The sequence below is a fragment of the Lithobates pipiens genome, unplaced genomic scaffold, assembly GCF_037356315.1.
Source record: "Lithobates pipiens isolate NorthernLeopardFrog02 unplaced genomic scaffold, aLitPip1_a1.2 Scaffold_19, whole genome shotgun sequence".
NCBI lineage: Eukaryota > Metazoa > Chordata > Amphibia > Anura > Ranidae > Lithobates > Lithobates pipiens.
Genome location: NW_027507764.1, coordinates 142363548 through 142386196, shown reverse-complemented (window position 1 = coordinate 142386196; position 22649 = coordinate 142363548). Strand labels below are relative to the sequence as shown.

The following is a 22649-nucleotide window of genomic DNA, read 5'->3' as shown; positions in this document are numbered from 1 at the left end:
TACCGCCCTAACCTGCTATTATACCACCCCAACCTGTCACTATACCACCCCAACCTGCCACCATACCACCCTAACCTGCTACTATACCACCCCAACCTGTCACTATACCGCCCCAACCTGCCACTATACCACTCTTTACTATAATTTACATTGGCCGGTTTGGAGGCAACCAGTGGCCATGCCCCGCCTGCAGGGCGCTGGGCAGGCTAGATGGGAGGGGGGTGACACCATGTTTTACTGCATTAGATGATACCAACCCTAGTGACGCCACTGGAAGGGTGCAATGTGGGGACTGGTCCCTGGTAGATCTGTCAGTGTAAGGTGGTGAAGGGGGCAGAACTGCCATTGCAGAATGATGGAGGGAGTGGGGCTGTCAGTGCTGGATGGTGGAGGGGACAGAGCTGCCATCACAGAGTAATGGAGGGGATAGATCTGACAGTACAGTGAAGGTTGGTGTATGGATACTGATTTGTCAGTGCAGGGAGGTATATGGGTTCTGATCGGTGGTGTAAAGGACTTGACCAGTGGTGCCGCTACTGGGGTGCGGCCCACACCAGGTAACACCCACCAGAGGGGTGACACCAGGGCCGCAGCTACCCACTGTACTATATTGCTTGCAGAGCTGCAGCGGAGCGCTGCAGGGGAGGCTGCCTGTAACACTCCCCGGTCCAGTGGCCACACTAGGGTTGGTGTCACTTGGTGCGGTAAAACATGATGTCACCCCCCCTCCTGTCTAGCCTGCCCAGTAGCCTGCAGGCAGCTCACAGTCAGGGGCGCACCCCAAACTGATCCCTGTAAATTATAGTATAGGGTGGTATAGTGGCAGGTTAGGGTAGTATAGGGTGGTATAATGGCAGGCTACAGTGGTGTAGTGGCAGGCTAGGGTAGTATAATGGTAGGTTGGGGTGGTATAGGGCACCCTAACCTGCCCTATACCATCCCAACCTGCCACTATACCATCCCAACCTGCCATTATACCACCCCAACTTGACACTATACCATCCCAACCTGCCACTATACCACCCCAACTTGCCACTATACCACAATAACCTGCCATTATACCACCTCAACTATACCTCCCCAACCTGCCACTATATCATCCCAACTATACCACCCCAACCTGCCACTATACCACCTCAACATGCCACTATGCCACCCAACCTGCCACTATACCACCCCAACTATACCACCACAAACTGCCACTATACCGCTCTAACCTGCCACTATACCACCCCAACCTGTCACAATACCATCCCAACCTGGCACTATACCACCCTAACCTGCCACTATACCACAATTACCTGCCACTATACCACCCTAACCTGCCACTATACCACCCCAACCTGCCACTATACCACCCAAACTATACGACCACAACCTGCCACTATACCACCCCAACTTGCCACTATACCACCCCAACCTGCCACTATACCATCCCAACTATACCACCCCAATTTGCCACTATACCACCCTAACCTGCTACTATCCCACCCCAATCTGCCACTATACCACGCGAGCCTGCCACTATATCACCTAACCTGTCACTATACCACCCCACCCTTTCACTATACCACTTCAACCTTCCACTATACCACAATAACATGCCACTATACCACACCAGCCTGTCACTATACCGCCCGAACCTGCCACTATACCGCCCAAACCTGCCACTATACCACCCCAACCTGTCACAATACCATCCCTACCTGCGACTATACCACCCTAACCTGCCACTATACCACCCCAACCTGTCACTATACCACCCCAACTATACGACCACAACCTGCCACTATACCACCCCAACTTGCCACTATACCACAATAACTTGCGACTATACCACCGCAACCTGCCACTATACCATCCCAACTATACCACCCCAATTTGACACTATACCACCCTAACCTGCTACTATACCACCCCAATCTGCCACTATATCACCCAACCTGTCACTATACCACCCCAACCTTTCACTATACCACTTCAACCTGCCACTATGCCACAATAACATGCCACTATACCACACCAGCCTGTCACTATACCGCCTGAACCTGCCACTATACCGCCCGAACCTACCACTATATCACCCAAACCTGCCATTATACCACCACAACCTGCCACTATACTGCCCCAACATGCCACTATACCATCCCAACTATACCGCCCCAACCTGTCACTATACCACTCCAACCTGCCACTCTACCACCCTTTACTATAATTTACATTGGCCGGGTTGGGGGCAACCAGTGATCATGCCCCGTCTGCAGGGCGCTGGGAAGGCTAGACAGGAAGGGGGTGGCACCATGTTTTACTGCACTAGATGCCACCAACCCTAGTGATGCCACTGGCAGGGTGCAGTGTGTGGACTGGTCCCTGGTAGATCTGTCAGTGTAAGGTGGTGGAGGGGACAAAACTGTCATTGCAGAATGATAGAGGGAGTGGGGCTGTCAGTGCTGGATGGTGGAGGGGACAGAGCTGCTATCACAGAGTAATGGAGGGGGAGGAGCTGTCAGTGGTGGGTGGGGACAGAGCTGCCATCACAGAGTAATGGAGGGGGCGGAGTTGTCAGTGCTGGGAGGTGGAGGGGACAGAACTGTCATTGCAGAGTAATGGAGGGGGCGGAGCTGTCAGTGGTGGAGGGTGGAGTAATGGACAGAGCTGTCAGTTCAGGGTGGTTGAGGGGATAGATCTGACAGTACAGTGGGGCAGTGAAGGTTGGTGTATGGATACTGATTTGTCAGTGCAGGAAGGTGTATGGGTTCTGATGGGTGGTGTATAGGACTTGACCAGTGGCGTCACTACTGGGGTGCGGGGGGTGGTGCAGCCCACACCAGGTCACACCAGCCAGAGGGGTGACACCAGGGTCACTGCTACACACTGTACTATATTGCTTGCAGAGCTGCAGCGGAGCGGTGCGGGGGAGGCAGCCTGTAACACTCCCCAGTCCAGTGGCCTCACTAGTGTTGGTGTCACTTGGTATAGTAAAAGATGGTGTCACCCCCCCCCCCCTCCTGTCTAGCCTGCCCAGCGGCCTGCAGGCAGCTCACAGTCAGGGGGCATACCCCAAACCGACCACTGTAAATGATAGTATAAGGTGGTATAGTGGCAGGTTAGGGTAGTATAGGGTGGTATAATGGCAGGCTACAGTGGTGTAGTGGCAGGCTAGTGTAGTATAGTGGCAGGTTTGGGTGGTATAAGGTAGGTTGGGTTGGTATAGGGCAAGTTAAGGTGGTACAAGGCAGGTTAGGGTGCACTATACCACCCTAGCCTGCCACTATACCAACTTAACCTGTCACTATACCACCCCAATCCCCCACTATACCATAATTACATGCCACTATACCACCCCAGCCTGTCACTATACCCCCTAACCTGCCACCATACCCCCCTAACCTGCCACTATACCACCCGAACCTGCCACTATACCACCTCAACCTTCCATTGTACCACCCCAACTATACCACCACAACCTGTTATTATACTTCCCCAACCTTCCTCTATACCACCCCAACTATACTGCCCCAACCTGCCACTATACCGCCCCAACCTGCCACTATACTGCTCCAACCTGCCACAATAACCTGCCACTATACCACCCCAACCTGTCACTATACCACTCCAACCTGCCACTATACAACCCTTTACTATCATTTACATTGATCGGTTTAGGGGCAACCAGTGATCATGCTCTGCCTGCAGGGCGCTGGGCAGGCTAGACAGGAGGGGGGTGACACCATGTTTTGCTGCACCAGGTGACACCAACACTAGTGATGCAACTGGCAGGGTGCAGTGTGGGGATTGATTCCTGGTAGATCTGTCAGTGTATGGATGTTGGTCGTGGTAGATCTGTCAGAGTAGGGTGGTGGAGGGGACGGATCTGTCAGTGTAGGGTGCTGGAGGGGTTCAGATCTGTCAGTGTAGGGTGGTGGAGGGGGCAGATCTGTCAATGCAGGGTGGTGGAGGGGGCAGATCTGTCAGTGTAGGGTGGTGGAGGGGGCAGATATGTCAGTATATGGATATTGGTCGGTGGTAGATCTGTCAGTGTAGGGTGGTGGAGGGACAGATCTGTCAGTGTAGGGTGCTGGAGGGGGCAGATCTGTCAGTGTATGGATATTGGTCGGTGGTAGATCTGTCAGTGTAGGATGGTGGAGGGGGCAGATCTGTCAGTGTAGGATGGTGGAGGGGGCAGATCTGTCAGTGTAGGGTGGTGGAGGGGGCAGATCTGTCAGTGTAGGATGGTGGAGGGGGCAGATCTGTCAGTGTAGGGTGGTGGAGGGGGCAGATCTGTCAGTGTAGGATGGTGGAGGGGGCAGATCTGTCAGTGTAGGATGGTGGAGGGGGCAGATCTGTCAGTGTAGGGTGGTGGAGGGGGCAGATCTGTCAGTGTAGGATGGTGGAGGGGGCAGATCTGTCAGTGTAGGGTGGTGGAGGGGGCAGATCTGTCAGTGTAGGATGGTGGAGGGGGCAGATCTGTCAGTGTAGGAAGGTGGAGGGGGCAGATCTGTCAGTGTATGGATATTGGTCGGTGGTAGATCTGTCAGTGTAGGGTGGTGGAGGGACAGATCTGTCAGTGTAGGGTGGTGGAGGGGGCAGATCTGTCAGTGTAGGAAGGTGGAGGGGGCAGATCTGTCAGTGTATGGATATTGGTCGGTGGTAGATCTGTCAGTGTAGGGTGGTGGAGGGACAGATCTGTCAGTGTAGGGTGGTGGAGGGGGCAGATCTGTCAGTGCAGGGTGGTGGAGGGGGCAGATCTGTCAGTGTATGGATATTGGTCGGTGGTAGATCTGTCAGTGTAGGGTGGTGGAGGGGGTAGATCTGTCAGTGTAGGGTGGTGGAGGGGGCAGATCTGTCAGTGTAGGATGGTGGAGGGGGCAGATCTGTCAGTGTAGGGTGGTGGAGGGGGCAGATCTGTCAGTGTAGGATGGTGGAGGGGGCAGATCTGTCAGTGTAGGGTGGTGGAGGGGGCAGATCTGTCAGTGTAGGATGGTGGAGGGGGCAGATCTGTCAGTGTAGGAAGGTGGAGGGGGCAGATCTGTCAGTGTATGGATATTGGTCGGTGGTAGATCTGTCAGTGTAGGGTGGTGGAGGGACAGATCTGTCAGTGTAGGGTGGTGGAGGGGGCAGATCTGTCAGTGTAGGAAGGTGGAGGGGGCAGATCTGTCAGTGTATGGATATTGGTCGGTGGTAGATCTGTCAGTGTAGGGTGGTGGAGGGACAGATCTGTCAGTGTAGGGTGGTGGAGGGGGCAGATCTGTCAGTGCAGGGTGGTGGAGGGGGCAGATCTGTCAGTGTATGGATATTGGTCGGTGGTAGATCTGTCAGTGTAGGGTGGTGGAGGGGGTAGATCTGTCAGTGTAGGGTGGTGGAGGGGCAGATCTGTCAGTGTATGGATATTGGTCGGTGGTAGATCTGTCAGTGTAGGGTGGTGGAAGGGACAGATCTGTCAGTTGAGGTCCGGTCTGTCAGTCCAGCTGTGAGATGCTGAGGTCCCTCCTCCTCCTTCCCAGTCCCAGCTGTGTCCTCCTCCTCCTCCTCCTCTCAGCTGCTCCCTCCAGCCGCCTCCTCCACTCGGGCCTCCTCCTCCATCCCTCCCTCCCTCCCTCTGTCCTCCAGCACCGGCTGCCATCCTCTGTCCCTCCATCTCTGCCCGGCTCCCCCACTCACAGCCCGACCCGGACCTCAATGACCACACCATGATGACAGGGATCGCCGCCGCCTCCTTCTTCTCCAATGCCTGCCGCTTCGGGGGCTGCGGGCTCCACTTCACCACCCTGGCCGAGCTGATCGAGCACATCGAGGACAGCCATATCGGTGAGTGTCCCCCGACCAGCCCCGACCAGGGAGCAGAGCATTGTGTGCAGGGCGGGGGGTGTGCACTGTATGGGGGGTGGGTGTGCGGGGTGCAGGGGGAGCGGAGGTCCCGGTCAGCGGATCTCCCCCGCCCCCCTCTAGGTGTAGTGTCCGCCCCCCTCCTTTCCTGCCCGGGGTGCTGGGATCAGGGATGCTAGGTGTGCTGGGAGGGTGCTGTCACCTCTGTCATGTGTCACCCGTCACCAGCCCGTGTGTGGGCGGAGCACAGGGTGTCCCCAGAGCTGTCATCCCCGCACTGTGTACACTCCGCCCGCTCCATACATCTGTATAGATGGAGGGTGAGCGCCCCGTCCGCCCATCTCCTCCCATCTCCTCCTCTGTCATCACTCTGTGTACTACTGAGGCTAGGCCCGAGGAGGACCACACACTGCCCGTTATCACCTACCTACCTCCCTACATACTCCACCCCACACCTAACTTCTACGTCATAGTACTCCACCCCACACCTACCTACTACCTCATAGTACTCCATCCTACACCTGCCTACTATGTCATAGTACTCCACCCCACACCTACCTACTACCTCATAGTACTCCACCCCACACCTACCTACTACCTCATAGTACTCCATCCTACACCTGCCTACTATGTCATAGTACTCCACCCCACACCTACCTACTACCTCATAGTACTCCACCCCACACCTGCCTACTACATCATAGTACTCCATCTGACACCTACCTACTATGTCATAGTACTTCCATCTCACACCTACCTACTGCGTCATAGTACTCCACCCGCACCTACCTACTACCTGATAGTACTCCACCCCACACCTACCTACTACGTCATAGTACTCCACGCCGCACCTACCTACTACCTGATAGTACTCCACCCCACACCTACCTACTACCTCACAGTACTCCATCCTACACCTGCCTACTATGTGATAGTACTCCAACCTACACCTACCTACTATGTCATAGTACTCCACCCCACACCTACCTACTACCTCATAGTACTCCACCCCACACCTACCTACTACCTCATAGTACTCCACCCCACACCTGCCTACTATGTCATAGTACTCCAGCCCACACCTACCTACTACATCATAGTACTCCATCCTACACCTACCTACTATGTCATAGTACTCCACCCCACACCTACCTACTATGTCATAGTACTCCAACCCACACCTACCTACTATGTCATAGTACTCCAACCCACACCTACCTACTACCTCATAGTACTCCACCCCACACCTACCTACTACGTCATAGTACTCCACCCAACACCTACCTACTATGCCATTGTACTTCAACCCACACCTACCTACTACCTCATAGTACTCCATCCTACACCTGCCTACTATGTCATAGTACTCCACCCCACACCTACCTTCTACGCCATAGTACTCCACCCCACACCTACCTACTACGTCATAGTACTCCACCCCACACCTACCTACCACTTCATAGTACTCCTCCCCACACCTACCTACTACGTCATAGTACTCCACCCCACACCTACCTACTACATCATAGTACTCTATCCCACACCTACCTACTACGTCATAGTACTCCACCCCACACCTAGCTACTACGTCATAGTACTCCACCCTACACCTGCCTATTACCTCATAGTACTCCTCCCCACACCTACCTACTACTTCATAGTACTCCACCCCACACCTACCTACTACGTCATAGTACTCCACCCCACACCTACCTACTATGTCATAGTACTCTATCCCACACCTACCTACTACGTCATAGTACTCCACCCCACACCTAGCTACTACATCATAGTACTCCACCCCACACCGACTTACTACGTCATAGTACTCCACCCCACACCTAGCTACTACGTCATAGTACTCCACCCTACACCTGCCTACTATGTCATAGTACTTCACCCCACACCTACCTTCTACACCATAGTACTCCACCCCACACCTACCTACTACATCATAGTACTCCACCCCACACCTACCTACTACTTCATAGTACTCCTCCCCACACCTACCTACTACGTCATAGTACTCCACCCCACACCTACCTACTATGTCATAGTACTCCACCCCACACCTACCTACTACGTCATAGTACTCCACCCCACACCTACCTACTACGTCATAGTACTCCACCCCACACCTACTTACTACGTCATAGTACTCCATCCCACACCTACCTACTGCGTCATAGTACTCCACCCCACACCTACCTACTACGTCATAGTACTCCACCCCACACCTACCTACTATGTCATAGTACTCCACCCCACACCTACCTACTATGACATAGTACTCCACCCCACACCTATCTACTATGTCATAGTATTCCACTGCACACCTACCTACTATGTCATAGCACTCCACCCCACACCTACCTACTATGTCATAGTACTCCACCCCACACCTATCTACTATGTCATAGTATTCCACTGCACACCTACCTACTATGTCATAGTACTCCACTGCACACCTACATTGCCTTGAAAAAGTATTCATACCCCTTTTACATTTCCCACATTTTGTCATTTTACAACCAAAAACGTAAATTTATTTTATTGGTATTTTATGTAATAGACCAACACAAAGTGGCAGATAATTGTGGAAGGAAATGATAAAATGTTTTACATTTTTTACAATTAAATATCTAAAAAGTGTGGCGTGCATTTGTATTCAGCCCCCTTTACTCTGATACCACTAACTAGAATCTAGTGGAACCCATTGCCTTCAGAAGTCATCTAATTAGCAAATAGAGTCCACCTGTGTGTAATTTAGTCTCAGTATAAATACTGCTGTTTTGTGAAGCCCTCAGAGGTTTGTTAGAGAACCTTAGTGAACAAACAGCATCACGAAGGCCAAGGAACACACCAGACAGGTCAGAGATAAGTTTTTAAAGCAGGGTTAGGTTATAAAAAAATATTCCAAGCTTTGAAAATCTCACAGAGCATTGTTCAATCCATCATCTGAAAATGGAAAGAGTATGGCACAACTGCAAACCTACCAAGACATGACCATCCACCTAAACTGACAGGCCGGGCAAGGAGAGCATTAATCAGAGAAGCAGGCAAGAGGCCCATGGTAACTCTGGAGGAGCTGCAGAGATCCACAGCTCAGATGGGCGATTCTGTCCACAGGACAACTATTAGTCGTGCACTCCACAAATCTCATCTTTATGAAAGAGTGGCAAGAAGAAAGACATTGTTCATAGAGAGCCATAAGAAGCCCCATTTGCAGTTTGTGAGAAGCCATGTGGGGGACACAGCAAGCATGTAGAAGAAGGTGCTCTGGGCAGATGAGACCAAAATTGAACTTTTTGGCCTAAAAGCAAAACGCTATGTGTTTGCGAAAAAACTTACAATGCACATCATCCTGAACCCACCATCCCCATCGTGAAACATGGTGGTGGCAGCATCATGTTGTGGGGATGCTTTTCTTCAGCAGGGACAGGGAAGCTGGTCAGAGTTGATGGGAAGTTGGATGGAGCCAAATACAGGGCAATCTTAGAAGAAAATCTGTTCAAGTCTGATAAAGACTTGAGACTGAGTCAGAGGTTCACCTTCCAGCAAAACAACGACCCTAAACATACAGCCAGAGCTACTATGGAATGGTTCAGATCAAAGCATATTCATGTGTTACAATGGCTCAGTCAAAGTACAGACCTAAATCCAATTGAGAATCTGTGGCAAGAGCTTGAGCTATTTTGCAAAGAAGAATGGGCAAAAATGTCTCTAGATGTTCAAAGCTGGTAGAGACATCCCCAAAAAGACTTGCAGCTGTAATTGCAGCAAAAGGTGGTTATACAAAGTACAGACTCAATGGGCTAAATACAAATCCCCGTCACACTTTTCGCATATTTATTTGTACAACATTTTGAAAACCATTTATCAATAAAATACATTTACGTTTTTGGTTGTAACATGACAAAATGTGGAAAATTTCAAGGGGTATGAATACTTTTTCAAGGCACTGTACCTACTATGTCACAGTACTCCACCTAACACCTAACTACTATATCATAGTACTCCACCCCTCACCTACCTACTATGTCAGGGATATGCAATTAGTGGACCTCCAGCTGTTGCAGAACTACAAGTCCCATGAGGCATAGCAAGAATTTGACAGCCACAAGCATGACACCCAGAGGCAGAGGCATGATGAGAGCTGGAGGTCCGCTAATTGCATATCCCTGTACTTTGTCATTGTACTCCACCCCAAACCTACCTACTATGTCATAGTACTCCACCCCACACTTACCTACTATGTCATAGTACTCCACTCCAAACCTACCTACTATGTCATAGTACTCCACCCCAAACCTACCTACTATGTCATAATACTCCACCCCAAACCTACCTTCTGTGTCATAGTACTCCAACCCAAACTTAACTACTATGTTATAGTACTCTACCCCAAAGCTATCTACTTTTTTCATAGTATTCCACCCCAATGCTACCTACTATGTCATATTATTCCACCCCAAAGCTACCTACTATGTCATAGTACTCCATCCCAAACTTACCTACTTTGTCATAGTACTCCACCCCAAACCTACCTACTATGTCATAGTACTCCACCCCAAACCTACCTACTATGTCATAGTAATCCACCCCAAACCTACCTACTTTGTCATAGTACTCCACCCCAAATCTACCTTCTATGTCATAGTTGGTAAGTTTGGGGGGGGGAGTACTATGACATAGTAGGTAGGTTTGGGTTGGAGTACTATGACACAGTAGGTAGGTTTGGGGTGGAGTACTATGACATCGTAGGTAAGTTTGGGGTGGAGTGCTATGACATAGTAGGTAGGTGTGGGGTGGAGTACTATGACATAGTTGGTAATGTCATAGTACTCCACCCCAAACCTACCAACTATGTCATAGTACTCCACCCCAAACCTACCTACTATGTCATTGTACTCCACCGCACACCTACCTACTATGTCATAGTACGCCACCCCACACCTCCTGCCTACTATGCCATAGTACTCCAACCCAAACCTACCTACTATGTCATAGTACTCCAACCAAAACCTACCTACTATGTCAAAGTACTCCACCACACACTTACCAGACTGTATGGAAGTACTCTACAACAATGTTTCTCAATCTTCTTTCAGTCAAGGCACCCTTTAAAATGATGCAGAAACTAAAGGTACCCCCTTCTAAATGATAAAACAAAACTAATAGTTTTGTAGCAACATCCACACAGGTAGGACATCCAACATTAGAGATGATTTATTCTTCCAAAGCACATACACCTTTGCTCACTGGTACTGACAAGTGTTCCAATGTTGCTTTTCACCCTCAGTTTTCTCCCTAAGAGCACATTCACACAGGGGCGACTTTGGATCCGACTTGAAGTCACCCCAAGTTGCGCGGCATGATAAAATCAATGTAAGTGAATGAGAGCCGTCTTAATGCACACTACTGAAGTCGCTCCGACTTTAGAAAAGGTTCCTGTACTACTTCACTATGACTTCTAGGCAACTTGTACCCATTGATTTCAATGGAAGTTTCCTCCAAGTCGGATTACCGTTCATACTGAGGCAACTTTACAGGAAGAGAAAATTGTTTTCTCAGGCAAACCCCTCCCTCCCCCTCCCTCCCAAAGAGCTGATTGTTGTTTGATTGGCCACTGGAAAGTCACCTGTCCTGGAGGCGACTAAGTCGCCCCAAGTCACGCTGTGGTGCACGCTCAGGACGTGTCCAGGTCGCCTTGCAAAGTCGCGGCCAGAGTCCTGTTGCCCCTGTGTGAATGGACTGTAACTCCGCTAATTTGACCCCAGTGCTGATAGAGAGGGGCAAGGGAGAGGTGCACAGGGATACAGTGCAGGTGCCCGACATCCTACTCATTAACCGATGACGTCATTGGTTTTTAGGATGCCGGAGGATGGAAGTTTGTAATGATGCACAATGAAAACTTGTGGCTTTGTTTAACTAAAAGCAGGTTTGATCCAACCACTTTTACACAGCTTTTTGGCCAATTTTTAGGTATTTTGCCAAGGCACCCCTATAGAAAACTGAAGGCACCCTGGGTGCCTGGTCACCTTGGTTAAAAAAAGGCTACTCTACACCTACCAAAATTGCCTACTATGCCATAATACTCCACCGCACACTTACCTATCTGTATGGAGGTACTCTACACTCACCAAACGTACCTACTATGTCATAGTACTTCACCCCACACTCACCTACTATGTCATAGTACTCCACCCAAAACGTACTCATCTGCATGGAGGTACTCTACACCCACCAAACGTACTTGTTATGCCATGATACTCCACCGCACACTTACCTACTATGCCATAGTACTCCACTGCACACTTACCCATTTGTATGGAAACACTCTACACCCACCAAACTTACTATGTCATAGTACTCCACCCCACACTCACCTACTATGTCATAGTACTCCACCCCACACTTACCTACTATGTCATAGTACTCCACCCAAAACATATTAGTCTGTATGGAGGTACTCTACACCCACCAAACTTACCTACTATGTCATAGTACTCTACCCCACACTTACCTACTATGTCATAGTACTCTACCCCACACTTACCTACTATGTCATAGTACTCCACCCAAAATGTACTCGTCTGTATGGAGGTACTCTACCTCCAGCAAACGTACCTGTTATGCCATGATACTCCACCGCACACTTACCTACTATGCCATACTACTCCACTGCACACTTACCCATCTGTATGGAAACACTCTACACCCACCAAACTTACTATGTCATAGTACTCCACCCCACACTCACCTACTATGTCATAGTACTCCACCCCACACTTACCTACTATGTCATAGTATTCTACCCAAAACATATTAGTCTGTATGGAGGTACTCTACACCCACCAAACTTAGCTACTATGTCATAGTACTCTACCCGATACTTACCTGATATGCCATAGTACTCCACTGCACACTTACCCATCTGTATGGAAACACTCTACACCCACCAAACTTACCTACTATGTCATAGTACTCCACCCCACACTCACCTACTATGTCATAGTACTCCACCCCACACTTACGTACTATGGCACAGTACTCCACCCCACACCTACCTACTATGTCATAGTATTCCACTGCACACCTACCTACTACGTCATAGTACTCCATCCTACACCTACCTACTATGTCATAGTACTCCACCCCACACCTACCTACTATGTCATAGTACTCCAACCCACACCTACCTACTACCTCATAGTACTCCACCCCACACCTACCTACTACGTCATAGTACTCCACCCAACACCTACCTACTATGTCATTGTACTTCAACCCACACCTACCTACTACCTCATAGTACTCCATCCTACACCTGCCTACTATGTCATAGTACTCCACCCCACACCTACCTTCTACGCCATAGTACTCCACCCCACACCTACCTACTACGTCATAGTACTCCACCCTACACCTGCCTACTATGTCATAGTACTTCACCCCACACCTACCTTCTACGCCATAGTACTCCACCCCACACCTACCTACTACATCATAGTACTCCACCCCACACCTACCTACTACTTCATAGTACTCCTCCCCACACCTACCTACTACGTCATAGTACTCCACCCCACACCTACCTACTACGTCATAGTACTCCACCCCACACCTACCTACTACGTAATAGTACTCTATCCCACACCTAGCTACTACGTCATTGTACTCCACCCACACCTAGCTACTACGTCATAGTACTCCACCCCACACCGACTTACTACATCATAGTACTTCACCCCACACCTAGCTACTACATCATAGTACTCCACCCTACACCTGCCTACTACGTCATAGTACTCCACCCCACACCTACCTACTACGTCATAGTACTCCACCCCACACCTACCTACTACGTCATAGTACTCCACCCCACACCTACCTACTACGTCATAGTACTCCACCCAACACCTACCTACTATGTCATTGTACTTCAACCCACACCTACCTACTACCTCATAGTACTCCATCCTACACCTGCCTACTATGTCATAGTACTTCACCCCACACCTACCTTCTACGCCATAGTACTCCACCCCACACCTACCTACTACATCATAGTACTCCACCCCACACCTACCTACTACTTCATAGTAATCCACCCCACACCTACCTACTACGTCATAGTACTCCACCCCACACCTACCTACTACGTCATAGTACTCCACCCCACACCTACCTACTACGTAATAGTACTCTATCCCACACCTAGCTACTACGTCATTGTACTCCACCCCACACCTAGCTACTACGTCATAGTACTCCACCCCACACCGACTTACTACATCATAGTACTCCACCCCACACCTAGCTACTACATCATAGTACTCCACCCTACACCTGCCTACTACGTCATAGTACTCCACCCCACACCTACCTACTACGTCATAGTACTCCACCCCACACCTACCTACTACGTCATAGTACTCCACCCCACACCTACTTATTATGTCATAGTACTCCACCCCAATTTTACCTACTATGTCATAGTACTCCACTCAAAACTTACTCATCTGTATGGAGGTACTCTACACCCACCAAACTTACCTTCTATGTCATAGTACTCCACCCCACACTTACCCATCTGTATGGAGGTACTCTACATCCACCAAAATGACCCATCTATGCAGTAAAAGTTTACAAACAAAGTTAGGGCTTATTTACACAAACAGTGTTCTTTGAAGAGCAAACCATGAGTGGTCATGTTTCAGAGGGCATTTGGCGTAAGGTGAAAAAGCGTTATGCTGCCTCCTCATTGCCTGTTTAACCCCTGACAGCCCACACTGCCATGTTGGGGGCCCACTCTGTATGCCATTGGGAGCCTTTATGGCATGGGACCCATTCCACTGAATATGTCGCATTTAGTGGGCAGTACCAGGTAGATAAACTTTGCTGCACAGCTCTGCAAAGCATGATTTCCGCAGCATGTGTATGCCCCCCTTTGCAGCTTGGGGAGGGGCAGTAAAAGTATGGCGGTCTTACCATCCCCCCCAACTGCAAGTGTAATTTAAGCTTTACTGTTCTATGTGATAGACATTTACACCATAGTTACCATTCTGTGTGGTAGTAGTGTATACCATAGTTATTCTTCTATGTGATGGTACCATAGTTATCATTCTATGTGGTAGTATTATATACTATAGTTACCATTCTGTATGGTAGTATTATACACCATAGTTACTATTCTATATGGTAGTAGTGTACACCATAGTTACCATTCTGTGTGGTTGTATTATACACTATAGTTACTCTTCTATGTTGTAGTATTATACACCATAGTTACCCTCCTGTGTGGTAGTAGTGTACATCATAGTTACTTTTCTATGTGGTAATAGTGCACAACATAGTTACAATTTTTTGTTGTAGTATTATTCACCATAGTTACTTTTCTATGTGATAGCAGTGTACACCATATTTACCATTCTGTGTGGTAGTATCATACACTATAGTTACTCTTCTATGTGGTAGTAGTGTACACCATAGTTACCTTTCTATGTGGTAGTATTGTACACCATAGTTACTCTTCCATATGGGAGTAGTGTACACCATAGTTACCATTCTATGTTTTAGTAGTGTACACCATAGTTACCGATCTGTGTAGTAGTAGTGTACACCATAGATACTATTCTTTGTGGAAGTAGTATACGCCATAGTTACCGTTCTATGTGGTAGTAGTGTATACCATAGTTACCGTTCTGTTTTAGTAATGTACACCATAGTTACCATTCTGTGTGGTAGTAGTGTACACCATAGTTACCTTTCTTTGTGGTAGTCATATACACCATAGCTATCATACTATGTTTTAGTAGTTTTCACCGGAGTTAACATTCTGTGTTTTAGTAGTGTACCCCATAGTTACCATTCTGTGTGGTAGTAGTATACACTATAGTTACTATTCTTTGTGGGAGTAGCGTACACCATAGTTACTGTTCTGTTTGGTAGTAGTGTACACCAGTGGTTCTTAACCTCATCTTCAAGTACCCCCAACAGGCCATGTTTTGGGAATTTCTCTTAGATAAAATAGCTGTCCAAAATACAAAGCCATTGACTCTGATTGAAAGCACCTGCAAACATGGCCTGTTGGGGGTACACCATAGATACTGTTCTGTATAGTAGCAGTGTATACCATAGTTACCGTTTTATATTGTAGTAGTGTACAAATTAGTTACTGTTTTGTATGGTAGTAGTGTACACCATAGTTACCGTTCTCTATGGTAGTTGTGTACATCATAGTTACGGTTCGGTATGGTAGTAGCTTACACCATAGTTACCATTCTCTATGGTAGTAGTGTACATCATAGTTACCATTCTGTATGGTAGTAGTGTGCACCATAGTTAACGCTCTGTACTAAAGATAGTTGACACGTTTCACACAAGAAAGCTGTGCTTAATCATATACATTATGATTAAAGGGATAGTTCAGCTTTACCACAAAACTGCCTATACAGATAAGGGGCATCAGTAGATCATAACAAACTGACTAAAGTTGAATAACACCCTTGATATAGGTGTAGGCCATTTACATACCTTATGAAGGACGTTGCTAAGTACTCCCAGGAAATTGCTAAGTACTCTTAGGATGTTGCTAAGTGAGGCCTAGTCATCACTGCTCACCTCCACCATCACAGGAGTGAGCTCCCAAATGCTGAGCTGAGAGCTACTGCATCAGGGGAGAGAGAGTATGTGAGGGGGGTTTGAATCTGAGAAAAAACTCTTTCCTGTGATGGTGGAGGTGAGCAGTGACAACTAGGCCTCACTTAGGAACATCCTGGGAGTATGCCAGTCAGGCTTCATAAGGTATGTAAATGACCTACACCTATAGCAAGCTCATCAGTCAGCTGCACAGATTGTTTTAAACACTTACAGACTGAAAGATTTTCCTGGTTAATGACCAGGCCATTTGTGATACAGCACTGCGTCGCTTTAACTGACAATTGCGTGGTCGTGTGCCGCTGTACCCCAACAAAATTGATGTGTTTTTTTTCCCCGCAAATAGAGCTTTCTTTTGGTGGTATTTGGTTTTTGTTTTGTTTGGCACTATAAACAAAAAAAGAGTGGCAATTTTGAAAAAACCCAATATCTTTTACTTTTTGCTATTATAAATATCCCCAAAAAATGTTTTTAAAAAAGAAATATCTTTATCAGTTTAGGCCAATATGTATTCTTCCACATATTACCACAATAAGGGTATATTCATTGCTTTGCGCAAAAGTTATAGCGTCTACAAACTTTGGGAAAGATTTATGGCATTTTTATTACTTTTTTTTTTACTAGTAATGGCGGTGGGCTGCGATTTTTAGTGGTACTGCGACATTCAGATCGGATACTTTTGACAAATTTTTGGGACCATTGACATGTATATAGCGATCAGTGCTATAAAAATGCACTGATTACTATGTAAATGTCACTGGTAGGGAAGGGGTTAAAACTAGGGGGTGATCAAAGGGTTAAATGTGTTCCCTCATGAGTGTTTCTTACTGTGGGGGGATGGGACTGACTGGGGGAGGAGACATATCGCTGTTTGTACTTACTAGGAACAAACAATCTTTCTCCTCTCTGTTGCTAGAACAGGGATTTTTGTGTTTACACACACAACTCCCTGTTATGGCTCACATGCCCCCGATCACGGCCCGGGTGTCCGACAGCAAACACTCCCACCTGCCACACGCATCGGGTCCCCCTCCATGCAGCGCACGTGCTCTACCGGTGGCTCTTAAAGGGGACGACGTACCTAGACGTTGTTTTTCGGGTGCCACTTTACCAACGTATATCGGCGTGAGCCAGTTGGCAAGTGGTTAATCTACAAACATCTCTCACCTGCATTGGCAGGTTTTTTGTAAAGGGGAACCATCCTTTTAAGCATAGCTTTCTTATGTGAAACACGTCAACAATCTGTAGCCTCTCAGTGTCCTGTGTGTGTCACGTTGGGATATTTCAATAAAAGGACTCAGGACCAGCCATGGTGTGCAGCCATTTATTTTTCCAATGTCGCTTAAATCCTTACGCTTGCCCATTTTTCTGCTTTCAACAAGTCAACTTCAGGGACAACTTGCTGTCTAGTAAATCCTACTGACTTTCAATTGCCATTGGAACAAGATAATCAATGTTATTCACTTTACCTTCCAGTGGTCATAATGTTATGGCTGATCGGGGCAGATTTCATTTTGGATAATTTGAAAAGGTTAGATCTTATATCAGTGGTTTTCTATTGCTAATCATTCTCCAATTAGAGAGATTTCCCCTTATTTCCTGTTCTGGAAGTTAGTACAAAATTTCCAAAGTGGGAAAATCCCAGGTTTAACGGTTTCCACCAAAGCAGCTGTCCCGATTGGAAGATATCTCCTATTGTCCGGTGTTGGTCACAGTTGTTAGTATTGGATTTGGCCTGTTTAGGATAAGTCTCAGGACGAGTAGTGGGGTGGGTGTCCCCAGTGAGGACATAGACAGCAATAGGAACCTGGCAGAGGTTGTACACCTTCCTTGCTTTGACCACAACTAGGAAAGAAGTTTTGCCTGAAGTTCTGTTTCAATTTGCATTGTTACATTCCAAATTGAAACGAGTGGACGGTGTCTTGACTTTTTCAGTCTGTCGTATAAAAACTTTTTATTACATTTTCCCAAACTTAGAAACATGTCAGCTGCTTTGTAGATGCGTTTCTGCAGTGTCTGGGTGGGAATATTCATCCCTACTTCTACATTCTCAATAAGCCTGAGCTGACTGGGCTTAGAAACTCAAAATTTTGTTTATTGCACATACACGAGAAATCACGAAAGGTGAAGTATAAGGCTTAGTACACACTGGCAGTATATTTGTGTTTTTAACTCCTCTTAACCACCTACCTCCATATTGACATGGCAACTGAAAGGGTAAGTTCACATTGCAGAGGCTGCAATGCTTTGCGGTGTGGGAATTTTAACTTGGAATGTCAACTTTGACAGGCAGCACCGCCTGACAAACCTGCCCATTAAAGTCAGTGGGATTGTGCCTCAACCATGCACCATGCATGGCTATGGTGGTTATGGTGAGGTTGTTCAATATTAAATCCTCATTGGGATAGAAGATGCCCCTCTGGGGCAGTATTGCCACCACAGGTCACTTTTCAGAGAACGGAAAAGTTTGCACTCAATGTGAAAAAGGCCTTGCACCGTACTGAGAATGAGATATGTTTAGCTATTAAAGAGGCTGGTTTCCGAGTCAGATCTGTATTTGTATACTGTCCATTACAGCAAAGCAGTCATCTATGTGTTATGGTAATGGAGAGTGTCTATAAACCTTTCCGATCAAACTCAGAAACCAGTGTCCCTTCAGTGGACATACATTGCTTATTGCAGCATGGCCTGCCAAGGGATTCTTGGCCTTCTATTCCCAAAGCAGTCATAGAGCCTTGGAAATGGCTGCATGTCTGAAGCTACTAACACTGCTGGAGTGCTGGTGGGGGGTGGGGAGGGTGTTAGCACTGAGGCCGGAGTGCCCTCAGTGCATGTTCAGCCCCCTGGCCACACAGCACCACTGGTTGCTAGGATGCTGTCAGCTTCCCAGCTACACAGCATCACTGGTTGCTAGGACACTATGTAGCCTACAGCGCCCTAGCAACCAGTGACATTGTACCCAACAGTGTCCTAGCAACCATTAATGCTGTATAACTACCAGCATCCTAGCAATCATTGACCCCGTGTAGCTTATGACATCCTAGTAACCAGTGACACTGTGAAACCAACAGGCAACAAGTGACACAGTTTAGCCAACAGAGTCTTAGCATCCAGTGATGCTATGTACCCTTTAGCCTCCTAGCAAGTACTGACGTTGTGTAGCCAACGGTGTCCTAAAGCCAGTGAAGTTGTGCAGCCAATGACATCCTAGCAATCAGTAACATTGTGCAGCCAACAGTGTTCTAGCAACCAGTAATGCTGTGTAGCTGACAGCATCCTAGCGGTTATTAATGCTGTGTAGCTAACAATGTTCTAGCAACCAGTGACACTGCTTAGCCAACAGTGTCCCAGCAACCAGTGACACTTTGTAGCCAACAGCACCCTAGCAACCACTGGTGCCGTGTAGCCAGCAACATACTAGCAACCACTGATGCTGTGTAGCTGACAGCCTCCCAGCAATCAGTGGTGCTGTGCATCTGGCAGTGTCCTAGCAACCAGTGACACTGTGTAGCCAACAGTAGCCTAGCCGCTGGTGATACTGTGTAGTCAATGGTGTCCTAGCAACCAGTGACAATATGTAGCTGAGGGCTTCCTAGTGACCAGTGACACTGTGTAGCTGACAGCATCCTAACAAAGAGTGACGCTGTATAGCCAACGGTGTCCTTGCAACCAGTGATACTGTGTAGCTGATGGCTTCCTAGCAACCAGTGACGCTGTGTAGCTGACAGAATCCTAGCAACCAATGACACTGTGCAGCTGACAGTGTCCTAGCAACCAGTGATGCTTTGTAGCTAACAGTGTCCTAGCCACCTGTGACAGGTTTGGGGTGAGTAGGGGGTGGTGCACGCAAAGATATATGTGTATGCCAACATTGACTTGGTTTAATTTCCTACTGTTTCCATACCTATGGCCATGCTGTCACAAAAATGTTGCAAGGGCTTTATTGGATCACCCCCACACACACAGTGAACCCCACTGCACATGTACAATAGACAGTAACTCGCGCGTGCCGCAGTCCACCACAATACACATGTGGTGCGCTGCTTTGTAGAAAATGGGACAGCTGTATTTTTAGTATGTTGTAGTACGCTGTCAGAATGAAAGTGCGCATTAACGCATGTGCAGTTGAGACCGGGGCTCCGAACCCTATGCATGAAGGCATTTTGTACCCTACCCACTGCTGCACTGTTGCAAAAAAAGTGTGAATCCAGCTGGTTGTACTGTGAACAAGAAGTCGAATTTCTTCAGAAATACTTTGAGATTTTGGTTGACAGCCAAAAGTAAATCTAACCTGCAAACATCCAGAGCAGTGACGCGAAGGGACGGTGACACCCCGCATCTGCTGTGGAGGAATGCAAAGTTATCAGCAGAGGTATGTCTGATGTTTCATAGTTTCTCTGAGCATAAACAAAATATAATGAGCCATGCCAGCCATGTACTAAACATAGCATAGCTGAAATAAAGATTGATTACATACTGTAGGTGCAGCAGTAGTTTGCACACAGCTTTCACTTATTACTTTTAGTATTCTGTGTTGCATGCTTAGATTTTTGTTGATCCAGTAAGGCTTTGACTTATCCGATAAAGATTTCTGTCTTTGAAGAACATCTGGAGTATGTTGTGTTGCAGATGAAGTGTTAGCTACAGGATTTTTAATATGCACATACGTGAATCAATGATCTGGAGGATGAATGTTATTTTGGACCTAATATGTTAATAACTTCCTCCTGTACAGGATGGTACAACCATACACTTAAATAGCTAGTACAAGCCATGCTACTTGTGAGGGGTTAGCTCGGCAGCGGGTGTGTGTGACCCCCTGGATGGGTTCACAACACAAAATCAGGCACAGCAGACAGCGTTGTAGGTGCAAAAAAACAAAAGATGCAGTTTATTTATGCTACATGCAGTGATACATATAACAGCCAAACAAAAAAATAAAACATGAAAATAAATCCTGGTCAGCTTGACCTCTAACTACACACTTAGATTCCCTGTCTAACAACTGAGAGCAGCCTTGTGCTGCCCCAGTCCCTGTCCCTGTTGTAGAGGTTTGCCACACAGGCATTAACTCACCGCACAGAACAGATCTCACACTCCCCAGTCTATACAACACAAAACTGGTTCCAGGATGGAGCATCTCCCTAAGCATGCTGGGGTTTTTTGTAGAGGTCTTAATGAGCCCACTTACTTCAGCTGGGCTCATTAACTCTTCCCCTCTAATTGTAAAGGTCTGCATAAAGCCTGAATCTAGGGCACACATATTTCCCATCCTGGATACAACCAGGTGACTTTACCTGCGTGCTGCCACATACTGTACAAACACATGCAGCAGTCATTCTGTTCTGGTATACTATATCTGCAACAAGTGGCACAGGAATAAGTGGACTTTCAATTAGAGAGAGACAGTCTAAAAGTAAACAGCTTTAGGTAGTCCATGTACCGGTGTTATTGGTGCTGTATTAAATATTTATTTGTAAAAGAAAAATGGAATCAGTTGGTTTACAATTGTAATCAGATAAAGTAGATGTCTAGCCAAATATTTTTTATCTGGTTGTAGATAAAGTGGGGATGGGTTAGAACCTCTGTCAGATTCTTATTACTATTTATGTCCCCATTTTATTTTTTTATTACTCGTTTCAATTTCAAACCTAATTTCAGTTCAATTAGGCCTGACATACACAGCTTAAATTCCATCTGATTCCTGCTGAATTGTCTGAAATGTGTGCCATTGGTGGGGCTTTCGGCACCATTCAGCTTGTCAAACTTTGAAAAATAGAAGGATCCAGCTGGTAATTTGTCAGCAGAACAGAGGCTACATCCAATCAGATGCAGTCAGTGTTCTTGTATTTAGACAGCGATGGGTGCATTGATTAGCGTAGATGGAGGAATCTATTGGGTCAATATTAGACTTCTCTTGTTCAGTCCAGAGGCTGAATGAGAGAAATCTATACATGTATAGCTAGCCTTACTCATACTAATGGAAATAAGTGGAAATCTCTTCAAAGCTAAGGGGAAATACTACCTTTGACAGTGGTCACCGAAATACATGTCTCTGATGAACGATATCTACTCTATTCCTGTCCATTTCCCCTCACTTTCTCTCACAGTGACTTGGTTATGAACACAAATAGTAGGCACGTCTCTCCCCAGTTGCTGAC

At 47.3% G+C, this 22649-nt stretch overlaps 1 protein-coding gene across 1 annotated transcript in view; it reads left to right on the top strand.

The window, feature by feature from the left end:
- Positions 1–5572: 5572 nt before the first annotated feature.
- Positions 5573–22649, top strand: part of JAZF1 (JAZF zinc finger 1) — a 404878-nt gene continuing 387801 nt past the window's right edge. The window contains exon 1 of the mRNA XM_077491352.1: positions 5573–5808. Coding sequence (XP_077347478.1) covers positions 5691–5808 — 118 coding nt within the window. The 5' untranslated portion in view covers positions 5573–5690. The remainder of the gene's footprint in view (positions 5809–22649) is intronic.